At 37.4% G+C, this 12,340-nt stretch overlaps 1 protein-coding gene across 1 annotated transcript; it reads right to left on the bottom strand.

The window, feature by feature from the left end:
* Window positions 1–140: 140 nt before the first annotated feature.
* Trmt61 (tRNA methyltransferase 61) lies at window positions 141–2,307 on the bottom strand. The gene is made up of 4 exons (XM_011154018.3): window positions 1,339–2,307; window positions 993–1,265; window positions 603–772; window positions 141–292 (listed from the first exon to the last, which is right to left on the bottom strand). The coding sequence occupies exons 1-4, from the start codon at window positions 1,691–1,693 to the stop codon at window positions 149–151; spliced, it is 942 nt and encodes a 313-aa protein (XP_011152320.1). The 5' UTR covers window positions 1,694–2,307; the 3' UTR covers window positions 141–148.
* Between the last annotated feature and the right edge of the window lie 10,033 nt (window positions 2,308–12,340).

Consider the following 12,340-nt stretch of genomic DNA (forward strand, 5'->3'; position numbering starts at 1 on the left):
TTTATGTGCCGTTCGCTTGACATCACTTTGCAAGTCCTATTTAACCAGTCTCGTAATATGCATGTTCCAGTTCCATACGTTAGCCATTTATTTGTCTCATTTATTCATTTATCTGAATTCTTGTGTCATTAATTTAATAGTTCTTTTTTCATTTGCGTGCATAGTTGGGGGGAAGAGTGGCGATCGTAATGAAGCCTGTATGACCAGGTGATGGGTAAGGTAAAATGACTGTAAGGCGTTTTTCTTCCTGTTTCTCCTTTTTGTTTTTCTGTGCCATATCTTCATTCGTATGCTATAAACGAAAAATTACATGTCTCAATCTTTTTATATGTTAATCTTATCTCAGATATTTCCGTAAAATACTTTTTTAATGCTTTCCGAAATCCCGTCCGCTAATGAATCTCGCTAAGATGTAAAACAAAACAGCATAGTCCAGATCTAATTTTTTATACATTTCTATATTTCATTGGATTCAATGAATAGATCTTGAATCATTAACATTAATTTCTAGTGCCATATTCAGCACCATATGTAATTATTTAACTTTTGGTTTTATTTATTTATAAATTATTGACAAAAATATAAGAATAGATTATACAAACCTTATATTTTAAACACTCCAAGTCCAGTACAGGAAAAGATTTATAGTGAATGTTCATATCTTTTTGTAAACATTCATATGTTTTTAATTCTACATATCCCTCAAGTACAAGTTTTGTATAGGTACGTTGGACTTGCTCGATGCAAGGAGAAAAGGAACAGAGTTTTCCACCTATTGGATACCAACTATTATTATATTATACATAATGTAGAATATATTCTATATATTCCATGTGATATACAAATCACATCTTTAAATATATTCATGTATTATAATTTTTACTATATCATGACATTTGTGTACGAATATTAAAATATTTTCACCATGAAAAATCTAGTTACACTATATTAAACAATACTGTTTATAGAAACTATATTGAAAGAATTCTTACCTGTCTTTTTGAAAGCAACAGTAGCATGTTCTACAGCTAACCATGGGTGTGGAAGATCTAAATAAACTGCATCAACTTTATGCTTTAATTCTTCTCCAAATCCATCCAAACAAATGTCTCTCTTCTTTAAAGTCACGTATTCACTCAGACCATGTCTATCAAATTCTGCATTAGCAAGAGACACACGTTGTTCATGAAAATCAAAAGTATACAAGTGACCACTTGGACGTATTGTTCGGATCAACGAATGAGCCAGGGAACCACTACCAGTTCCTGAAATAGATTACAAAGAAATAAACTGTTTACTTATACATCAGTCAGTAAAGCAAGTGACATTATAATATACCTGTTTCAATAACTATACTTCCTGGTTTCACTCCCGTTAAATATAACATAAGGCTAATATCTGGACTATAGATAATCTGTGTTCTATGTGGCAGTGTCAGTGTCCAAAGTTCTGGCGTTGGCTGCAACACATATGCCCAGCCTCGAGACAGTTCTACTCTTGAACCGTACTTTTGTCCAACGAGCGAAAAAACTTTCAATGCACCATACATAGTTTGGAACACATTGTCAATAGTTTCACCCTTTTTGTTCAATATTTTCGCCTTCACTTCTAGCGAGTACATATTATTTGGTTTCAAATATAAAATAACAACATCCCCTTCTTCAATTATCTTTTTGCTTTTATAAAAACTCATTTTGTAATGTTAATGTTGAATTATATTTTACTTATTTTAATGTTTATGTACAAAAGACTTCCGTTTCCGATAGGTTAGAGGAGAGACACAGGTTAGAGGAGAGACACGTGCGAGAGTGGTGTACAAAGCGAAAAAGAAAAGTGTGGAAGAGAGTGAGCGGAGGAGAGCGAAGTGGTGAAGGAGAGGACAGGAAGGACGTGGGATATTCAATTTAATAAATGGCTCTGGGCAAAATAGGGTACTATCAAACGCCACCCTCACGGTGTAGATAGATGAAATTCTGTAAGGCTATTTTCCAGTAGTATGGAGGTAAAAGAAAAACAGGGACAACGCGTACACAGTCCTCACAATCAAAAAATATGTGTCGTTACAAGACCCACATTCAACTGTCACAGAGGCAAACAAAAGACTAGGGCATGGGATAGGAACAGAGCATAAGGTATTGGAAGAAGAAAAGTGTGAGGGAAGACGTCTGTTCTTTTTCGCTGCACTGCTGCACTGGTGCAATAAGTTAGAGTGAAATAAATATATATTTGTCTTACTCTAACTTATTGCATCAATGCAACAGTGCAACGAAAAAGAACAGGCCTAAGGTTGAATGACAAAGTAATCAGAGAGGCATAGAGTAGAGGGACAATAGAGAGGGAACTAGGATAGAAGTGAGGTCTGTTCTAAAGTAAGGCGAAAGTGATAAGACATAGGCTGCGTTCCGCTATCCACTGCCAGTACTGAAAATACATAGTTTAGCTAAGACTCCATGCATGCGGTGAGCTGCGGCAAATGCTGCGGTAACCAATCAGGAGGGAGGCGTAAGTCCGGTTGCGGCAAGCTCCGGCATGCGTCTGTCTCCTGATTGGTCACCGCAGCCGTTTGCCGGAGCTCACCGCATACATGGAGTCTTAGCTTTAGCTTTTGTGTCACGTATACTATAGATTTTCAGTGCTGACAGTGAATATCGGAACGCAGCCATAGAAGAACGGGATAAAAAGGTGGGGCGAGAGGAGAAGGGTAGGAAGGGCAAAATGGAAAAGGAGGGAAGAAAAAGGAAAACAGGAAAACAGGAGGGATTGAGGGTATTTCTGAGAATGAGTGCATATAGGGGAAGGGCGGATAATGTGGGGAGTGGAGCGAGTGTAAGCAGTATAGGAAGTGCTGGGAGTGTAGGAGGGAAAAGTAGCAGACAGGAGGCCAAGAGAAAGAGAGAGGAGACGATAGGAGCGATGAGGAGGAAGAACGAAGGGTTTGGGGGGAAAGAAAAAATAAGAAAACACAAAGGACGGTGCGAGAGGGCAAGGAGGAGAAGAGGAGAAAGGAGGAGATAAAGAAGATGATAGGAGAGGAAGGGAGGAGGTTGATGGAAGGAGAATTAAAGGAAATGATGTGGGAAATGATAGAAGGATGGAGGAGTGTAAAAAGAGAGGTGGAGGAGATGAAGTTGGAGATGGTGAGGAGAGAGGAAAGGTGGGGGAAAGAGAAGAAGGGAATGTTAAGCCAGCTGCACACGGTGCTTGTTTTCGTGCTGGATTGCTTTCTGGATGAAAATACTGCGTTCTGATTAGTGCATTTCCATTCATCTTCGGAAACGTACCAATCAGAACGCAATATTTTCATCTAGCAAGCAATCCAGCACGAAAACAAGCATCGTGTGCTGCTGGCTTTAGAGAGAATTGAGATATTAGAAGAGGAAAACAAGACAAGAGAGAAGAGGAAGAGGGGGAGAAGGAAGGGGAGGCAGCCTGGAAGAAGGGATGAGCAAGATAAATGAAGGCAGAGCAGAAGTTGAGATTAAAGGGAAGGAAGGTTTAAAGGAAAGATTGAGGAGAGTAGAGAAAGGATTAGAAAGGGAGGGAAGAGAAAAGAGGAGAAAGAATGTAGTATTTAAAGGAGTGAGGGGAAAAAAGGGAGACATCGGAAAGGGGGTAGAGAGGATTTGTACAGAGATAGGAGTGAGGGTAGAGATTGAAGAAATGAGAAGAATAAAGAAAAATAAGTAAAGAAAGGGCAAATGTTAATTGTAAAGATAAAGACAGAGGAAGAGAAAAAGAAAATTTTAGAAAACAAATGGAAACTTAGAGGAAGTAAGGTATGGATTGAGGAGGACCTAACTTTCAGGGAGAGAAGGATGGCGTGGAGGTTAAGGAGGATAATGGAGGAAGAGAGAGGGAAAGGAAAGACCCGCCTCGGGCCCGACTTTGGACGCGCGGGGGAGGGGGATGAAGGGTGAGTAAACGCACCTGCCTCCCCCGGGCATCGTTAGAGGAAGGGAAGGGAGAGTGGAAGCCCGGTAGGGGCTGGGCTCCATTCCCCTGCCCCCCTTGATAAACAAAGGGGCCGCGGAGGGGGGCGGGTGTCCCCTCCCTCCAGAAGGTGAACCAGAAGGCCAACCTGGCTGGACAACCAGTCGGGGACTGCGCCCCTGACTCCTTTTGTGGGAGGGGGCGCGGTACAAAGGGCGGAGGGCTCTCATAGAGAGTCCTGGGGCCGGGGTGTCGGGGAGGGAATATGGGAGTAGTTCCCCTGACTCCCCCTACCACGGTCCGAAAGGTAGGCACCCCGCAGGGGTTTTAGTCGGTAAGAGTCCGACATAAACCCCGACCCCCCCAGGGTCGGGGGTATCCATAATGGATTTCCCCTGCGTGACCAAAAAAAAAAGGGAAAGGAAAGACAGTGAGGACGGGAGATAAAGGATTATGGATAGAGAACAAGTGGTGGTATTGGGATGAGGAAGAGGAAAATGTAAGAGAGAAAGGATTTGAGGGAAGTAAAGAAAAAAGGAAAAGTGTAGAAGAGACAAAAAAGGGGGAAGAGGGAAAAGAGAAAAAGGGGGGAGGATAGATGGGAAAGGGAAGAAGGGTGAGGGAACGGAGGAGAGGGGAGGGCAGAGAAATGGATAGAGAAAAGAAGAAGCGATCGATAGTTAAGGTGGCGTTTTAGAATGTAGCAGGGTTAAAAACAAAGACAGAGAGTTCTGGAAGGGACTAAAAGAGTGGGAAGTGATGTTTTTGAGTGAATCGTGGGTGGATAAAAAGGGGTGAGAAAGGGTAAGAGAAAGGTTGTCTCTAGGATATACATGCCCAGACAGCACCGAACATCCAATGGATGTACGTTTCACGTCCAATTTATGCCCGTATGTCCGATTTACGTCCGTGGACATAAATTGGACGTAACAAGAATGTCCTTATTGGACATCGGACCTGTAGGACGTCCGATGTATGTCCATCGGACGTCCTATGTCCAAAGTTATAACAAACGTACGTCTTATGGATGTCTTTTGTAAAAAATGGACATATAACGGACGTCCAATGGACATCCGTGTGCTGTCTGGAAACATACTTTCGTTGAGCAATCTATTGCTTTCTAACGATGCATGGTGGGGGTAAAGCAGTCTTCCGTAATAGGGGAAACAGAAGTAGGAGAATATAGAGAAAGGGGAATTGTGAAAGGCAAAGAGAAGAAAATACGTCTGATGTAAATACACGCATATGGAAAAATGACGATTTTGTATGGAAAAATGATGAATATGGACATATGACGATGGGTATAATTACATACCGGTGGAAAATAATCTGTTTGTCACTTTTATATGCATTACTGCGGCATACACAACAATATAGACTCATTGTGTTACGATTATATTTTTTGTGTTATGATTATATTATGTGTACAACTGAATAATCCAAATTATTTTAAGCAGTTATGAAATCAATTTTAAATTGAATAGATTTTCCCGCTCTTTTGTGATTATGCAACGTTGACATATAGCTATTAAAATGAACATATAGTTTGGCGAAAGGCCCAACATAACCTTCAAAAGTATTCAGTTCAGTACAGTCGAAAATGGCAACAGATAAAGTGCATATCCGACACTGCATTCTTTACGAATTCCAACAAGGAAAAAATGCTGCAAGAGCGTGCGAATCGATATGTCCCTTTCTTGGCGAAGGTGTTTTATCCTACGATGTGTGCGCATTTTAGTTTAAACGGTTTAAGAGCGGTAATTTCAGTCTAATCGACAAACAACGCCCTGGAGGCCCTTCGAAGTGCGATAATGATGATTTGGAACAACTGCTCGCTGAGAATTCGGCACACAAAAAAAGTTTGCAGAACAGTTGGGAGTAACGCAGCAAACGATTTCCAAACGCCTACATGAGATGGGAAAAATCCAGAAAGGAAAAAAATGGGTACCTAACCGCATGAACTCATTGAAACCAACAAAAATCAACGAGTGGCAGCGTGTCTTTCTCTTCTCAATAAGCAGCATCGAAAGTCTTTCTTTCTGGAAAATCGTTACGGGCGATGAGAAATGGATACTCTATGATAATCCGAAACGCAGAAAGTCATAGGTAAATCCCGGCGAATCATCAAAATCGGTCGCAAAACCCAATCGCTTCGGAAAGAAGGTTCTTCTCTGCATTCGGTGGGATATCAAGGGCGTGCTCTATTATGAGTTGTTGGAACTGGGTGAAACAGTTACTGTGGACTGCTACCAACGTCAATTAATCTGCTTGAGTCAAGAATTGAAACGAAAACGCCCGTATACTGGCAAAGGAGAACGTCCAGTGAAATTGTTGCATGACAACGCCAGGCCACACATTGCTTCCAATACAAAAGACACTATAATGAGTCTTGGCTGGGACGTCTTGCAGCACCCGGCGTATTCACCAGACATTGCTCCATCCGATTATCACTTGTTCCGGTCGATGCAACACGCCTTGTCCGATATGCATTTCCAATCAGTGGATGAGATCCGAAAATGGCTTGACGATTTTATCGTGTCCACTGACGTAACATTTTTCCGAGATGAAATTCATCAGCTGCCTGAAAGATGGCTTAAAGTTATAAAAAGCAACGGCGAATACTTTGAACAATTTAATTTACTTTCTTTTAAAATAAACCTTGAATGTAGCTGAAAAAATTGGATTATTCATTTGTACATCTAATATTATTATGAGTAAATACGTTTTATAATCTTTAATGTCAATCGTCTTGTTTACATACGCTTTGTTTCACGAAAAGAAGAAGAACCGGAGACATAATACTTCACTTTAAACAGACGGAGGGACCAAATATTCCATCACGCATCGTTAGAAAGAGACAGACTGCTCTACGAAAGCATGCTACCTCTTTCTAATATTGAACATATGCAGACAAAGGGCAAGAGCACAGTGGTGGTACTATGTAATTTTATAGACATAGAAAGGCGTAAGCAAGGAAAAGAAAATAGATAAGACAGGAAAGTTGATGCTTATAATAATTCTTACTACCTAATAGCTTTTCTATGACTATGTTTACACGGCAAGGTTAATCCGGATTAGTAACAACCGTAGTTAGTGAATTCTTTGATTCGATTGGTATATTCTTTTAGATCTAAAAATATACTCTAATCGGATTCGAGACTGCACTAACTACGGTAGTTACTAAGTCGAAGTTAGAAGTCGTGTAAACGTAGTCTATGACAGATCGGGAATCTTCGGTTATAGAGGATTATGTTATATTATCTGTAATGACTGCATTTAGCAGACTCAACAGTTGGACAACATTACTAGATTTTCCATTGAATCTCGCTCCTGATTGGTAAATACTTCTGGGTCTATGAAGAATCTAAAAGAATGCTCCAATCACAGACAACAATCATTAAGCGCTCTCTGATTACTTTGTTCTACTAAACGCGGCCAATGTTTTAACTAAAAACGTTAGGCAACGGATAAAATAGTATAATGATTTTTATGAAATTACTAAATATTATTTGGCTGTTTTGATATTTTTTTCCATTATGGATTAAATGAATATGTACTGACAGCTAATATAACCTCATTTAATAATATACATAAAATTTTTTGTCATCTTTATCCTGTAAGTATACATTTTATTTATATATCTTATTATTAATAAGAATATTAATAATTATAATAAACTAATTTATTATTTTATTTCTAATAACCTCTCTCTCTCTCAGTTAGTGAATATTAAACAATCTTCAACTAAAAAGGATTTATTAGAAAAGAAATTAATATTTAAAATATAAATAGATAAAATAGATAAAATAGATAAAATATAAAAAGAGAGAGACAAAGAGATAGACCAATGGATGCAATAATGAGAATTTTAATGGGAGAAGAAATAGAAGAAGAAGAAAAAGAAAATTTACGATTAGAACGCATATTTTTAAGAGATTGAAGCAATCCATTTGATTAGCATAAATTTCCTGGGGACGTCCAAAGACATCCCAGGGCCGTCCTAAGGATATAGGACGTCTCCAGGATATCTCTTGGATGTTTTCTGAACATATTTGCTATCAGGGATGTACGGTGCAGTTAGGGTAAAATATTAAATAAAACCTTTATTTTCATAAATAAATAATGATACTTATAAATAATAACATATACTAATAAAATTTTAATATAATTTTCATATTTTATTTCATTATTGATTAAAATATAAGAAATGGAAAAAATACAAGGTGGTTCAAATATGAATTTAATTTAATTAAGTAATTTTGTGTGTGTGTGTGTGTGTGTGTGTGATAAGATATATATATTCAATATAATATAAAATAATATTTACCCATAATTTCTTTTAAATTCATGTGAATTTTCACTCACTTTACCACTCATTAATAACATTAGCAAGAACATAGACATCCTAAAACTAGAGAACGTCATTATACAAACTGCCTCGTAAAGGTTAGGAAATATATATAGAAAGAGCTATGAAGGTCTTTCTATTTCCAGCACTTCGGATGACAACCGAAACAGCCCGATGATGCACGATTTTATTTACATAGTTACTTTCTTTATATAGACAGGAAATTTCTTTCTATTTCTTCGTCTATCATTTGACGTAGTTCCATGGCAGGCTTTTGCATAACACATAATACATAACGCATAAGAGAATAAACCAATCAGTTTTCTTCATTTCCCTCCTCAGGACAGAAATAAAGAACTCTGATTGATTGATTCTCTTATGCGTTGTGTATTTATTATGTACATACATTATGTGTTATGCAGAAGTCTGTGCTTTGGCCCAAAGGAAACGTTGCGAATACGCGGTCTATATATTATATGTCTATGATTTTTTCTCACTCCAATTTATTGCATCAATTCAGCAGTGCATCTAAAAAGAACAGACCCAGTAATTTGATTGGTCATCGCTGGAGCGGCACTTTTTATTACGCGTTATGCCTCGTCTACAATGGGGTCGTAGAGTCATAAAATATGGTCGTAGAGTCGTGGCGGTAGTCACTTGAGAGATCGTAATCGCTGTCGTTCAAGTTAGGATCGTCTACAATAGAGTCGTAAAGTCATAGAATACGGTCGTAGAGTCGTAGCAATGGTTGACTGAAAGGTTATTTTCGATCGCAAAACGCTTGCAAGCACAGTCGCTTGAGTTGGTTCCAATCCAATTTCAGCGACTATTGTAACGACTTGAGCTACAATAGACCAATCAGAGGAAAGATTTTATATATCTCGCTATGTAAACAACATGGGAAAATGATATCGGTTTGTGGACGGCACTTATTTATTCATTTTTGATAAAGTCACCTTCACAAATTTCATCAGTATCACAAGGATCAATGATAAAGAAATTATCAGCAAAATCGTCTACTTGCAATAAAAGTTGTATTAATATTTCTGAAGGCAAGTGATTGATAAATTAGTATTTTCCACAGAAAACTTAATCATTAATTACATTCTTAATACTTCTAAATAAATTTCAAATAGCGAGAATATTGATCCAGCAAATAAACATAACCTCAAAATGCCTAAAACAGATATCAGAAAAAGAAAGAATATAAGTTTTGATGTGAATTCTCTAATTATGGAATCATCACAGGCTTTTACTGCAGCCTGTTCAGCTTTGCCAGCATTGCTGAACAGTACAACTTCCACGCCAGATACAGAAGGAGAGAAAAGTATGGTGACAGTCTTATTACATGAAATAAAACGTGTACCTATGCAACAAAGAATAAAATGTTTTATCAAACTGTTAGAAATATTAGAATCATTTTAGCATGAGTGAATAATTATATAGTCATTGCTGATAGAAAATATTAAAAATATAATTGTCCTATTATAGCATATGTTATAGTGTAGTTGGATTCTATATGGAATATTGTCAGTAATCAGCAGAGAAAGTTATGTAAATGTTATAAAATTGATCTGATTGGTATATATTTTTAAATTCAATCAAGATTAAAAGCATACCATCAATCAGATTCACGTATTTTTACACAGTTGCAAAACTTTCTTCTCTATATTTTTTATATAACAGTTGTACTGTTAAAAGAAGAAAATTCAATATGAATATTAAAAGTAATACTTTTATGGAACATACAGTTTAATCATGAAACAATAGCCTTGCTTTGTGGTATCAACAGATTTTCATAAGATATCATCTTATATATCTCCTTTTTATATATCTTTTTATATATCTCCTTTTTCTAAGGAAAGGTCTGACAATATGGCACAAATAATCATATTGGACAGGTGTCATTCGTGTCATACTAAAAAATTCTTCATGATCTGTCTCATATGCCTCTTTGAATTGTTTATTGAAATATCCTAAATAATCTCTGCTTCTATTTATAGGTCTTATCCACCATCTTCTTTGTCTTTTTCGTTTTAGATATAAATATATCGATATTAAATTCAAATGGTAAGCATTTAATAACAAAGAAATACTACAAATTGCACAGAATTCCATTATATTTCTATTTCAATAACACACATAAACACAATCGATCATTCGTATTATGTACGGGCAATATCCTGCTCTCTGATTGGTTTACACTCCGATCCAGCGACTAATTGAACTTTGTACACTCGTGAACTAAAAGGTATGTGCACCGATTTTTTGTTGACTTCGGAACGCGCTCCAACTTGAGAAGAAAGACAACCATTGCTTCATACGTCAGCGCTGTCACTTAAGCTAAGACTCCATGCATGCGGTGAGCTCCGGCAAACGGCTGCGGTGACCAATCAGGAGACAGACGCATGCCGGAGCTTGCCGCAACCGGACTTGCGCCTCCCTCCTGATTGGTCACCGCAGCATTTGCCGCAGCTCACCGCATGCATGGAGTCTTAGCTTTATTACGAGAACAAAAGGATGGAATATACGAGTGTCAAATAAGTAGTGATTGTGGCGTAGACACAAATGTCTTGGAGACTTTGAGTTATAATTGAAGAAATGAAGAAAACAAATAGTGATTGTGAAGAAAAGTGGCAAAAGGCTTCATAAAATTTGTAAAACAGTATATTAAAGGAGAGTATTAATTGTCTAATAATATTTTAAGTGAAAAATATTTTTAAATTTGAGTGTAAGTTAAAAAAGTTATAAACCATAATTTCTTTAATGTTAATAAATTTGTCATCGACGTTGAATGAATATATATATATAATGTTATTATTTCCATAGGTGAGGAATTATATTATTGTGTTCAGCAGAAGTAAGCAGCAGATCAAGTTGAGTGATATGAATATCTTGTTAAAAAAATATCACTCGACTTGGTCTGCTACTTATTTTTTATGAGCGCAATAACATAATTTTCCACCTATGTAAATGATAGCATTACATACATATTCATTTAACGTCAATGGCAAATTTATAGCCATAAAATTATTAACATTAAAGAAATTATGGTTTATAACTTTTTTTTAATTTACACTCAAATTTAAAAATATTTTTCACTTAAAATATTATTAGACAATTAATACTCTTCTTTAATATGTTGTTTTACAAATTTTATGAAGCCTTTTGCCACTTTTCTTCACAATCACTATTTGTTTTCTTCATTTCTTCAATTATAACTCAAAGTCTCCAAGACATTTGTGTCTACGCCACAATCACTACTTATTTAACACTCGTATATGCCATCCTTCTGCCTCGTAATAAGTGACAGCGCTGACGTATGAAGCAGTGGTTGTTTTTCTCCTCAAGTTGGAGCGCGTTCCGAAATCAACAAAAAATCGGTGCACATACCTTTTAGTTCACGAGTGTACAAGCATCGCCATAGGACCCAGCTCACGACTTTACGACCTTACGACTTCACGACTTTACGACCCCATTGTAGATGTAGCATTACGTATCCTGTGTACGGAGCAATTTACGGCTAACTTTGGAGCGCTCGAAACGCGCGTTCGCGCACGTGAAATTTAAAATCTAGCAGAACGCGTGATGAACGTCATCGGTGTACGGGTGAAGATATTCGAGGAGGAAAGATGTATCTATAAGCGTGAAATCGTTAAGTCCGACGAGAATGACTTGAAAACGCTGCTCCGGGACCTACGAGAAGTACAGTCGGCAGTCAATGAGTTTTTAACCACATTAATTCAGCAACAAGAAGCTTCTGGCAGCGCGCAAAGTAATGTTCTATAGATACAATCGTTTAATTAGTTGCTGTATAAAATTTGCTCGTTCTTACATAATTCATTAATTCAATCGATTTGCACAGACACGACGGATCGTTCGACTTTGGACGTCGAGTCTGACTCCAGTACAGACGAGGACGAGGAGGAGGAAGAAGAAACACAAGTTAACCCTAAAAAATGCAAGTTGATATAAAAAAAATCGTGTATTCTACGTTTTTTAAATAAACACTACGTTTCGTCGATACCATAACGGAGCGTTCAAATTTGAGTACGCTTTGCG

This window comes from Harpegnathos saltator, unplaced genomic scaffold (assembly GCF_003227715.2).
Source record: "Harpegnathos saltator strain DR-91 unplaced genomic scaffold, Hsal_v8.6 scaffold93, whole genome shotgun sequence".
NCBI classification, from domain to species: Eukaryota; Metazoa; Arthropoda; class Insecta; order Hymenoptera; family Formicidae; genus Harpegnathos; species Harpegnathos saltator.

Bases quoted from the DNA above. Each gene is read 5' to 3' on its own strand.
- Trmt61 (XM_011154018.3), bottom strand. From the start codon at position 1,693: ATGAGTTTTTATAAAAGCAAAAAGATAATTGAAGAAGGGGATGTTGTT. The intron at 1,266-1,338 runs GTATATTATAAT...AATCTATTTCAG, and splicing joins AAGTATAGTTATTGAAACAG to GAACTGGTAGTGGTTCCCTG. The intron at 293-602 runs GTTTGTATAATC...TTTCGTTTATAG, and splicing joins TGGAGTGTTTAAAATATAAG to CATACGAATGAAGATATGGC.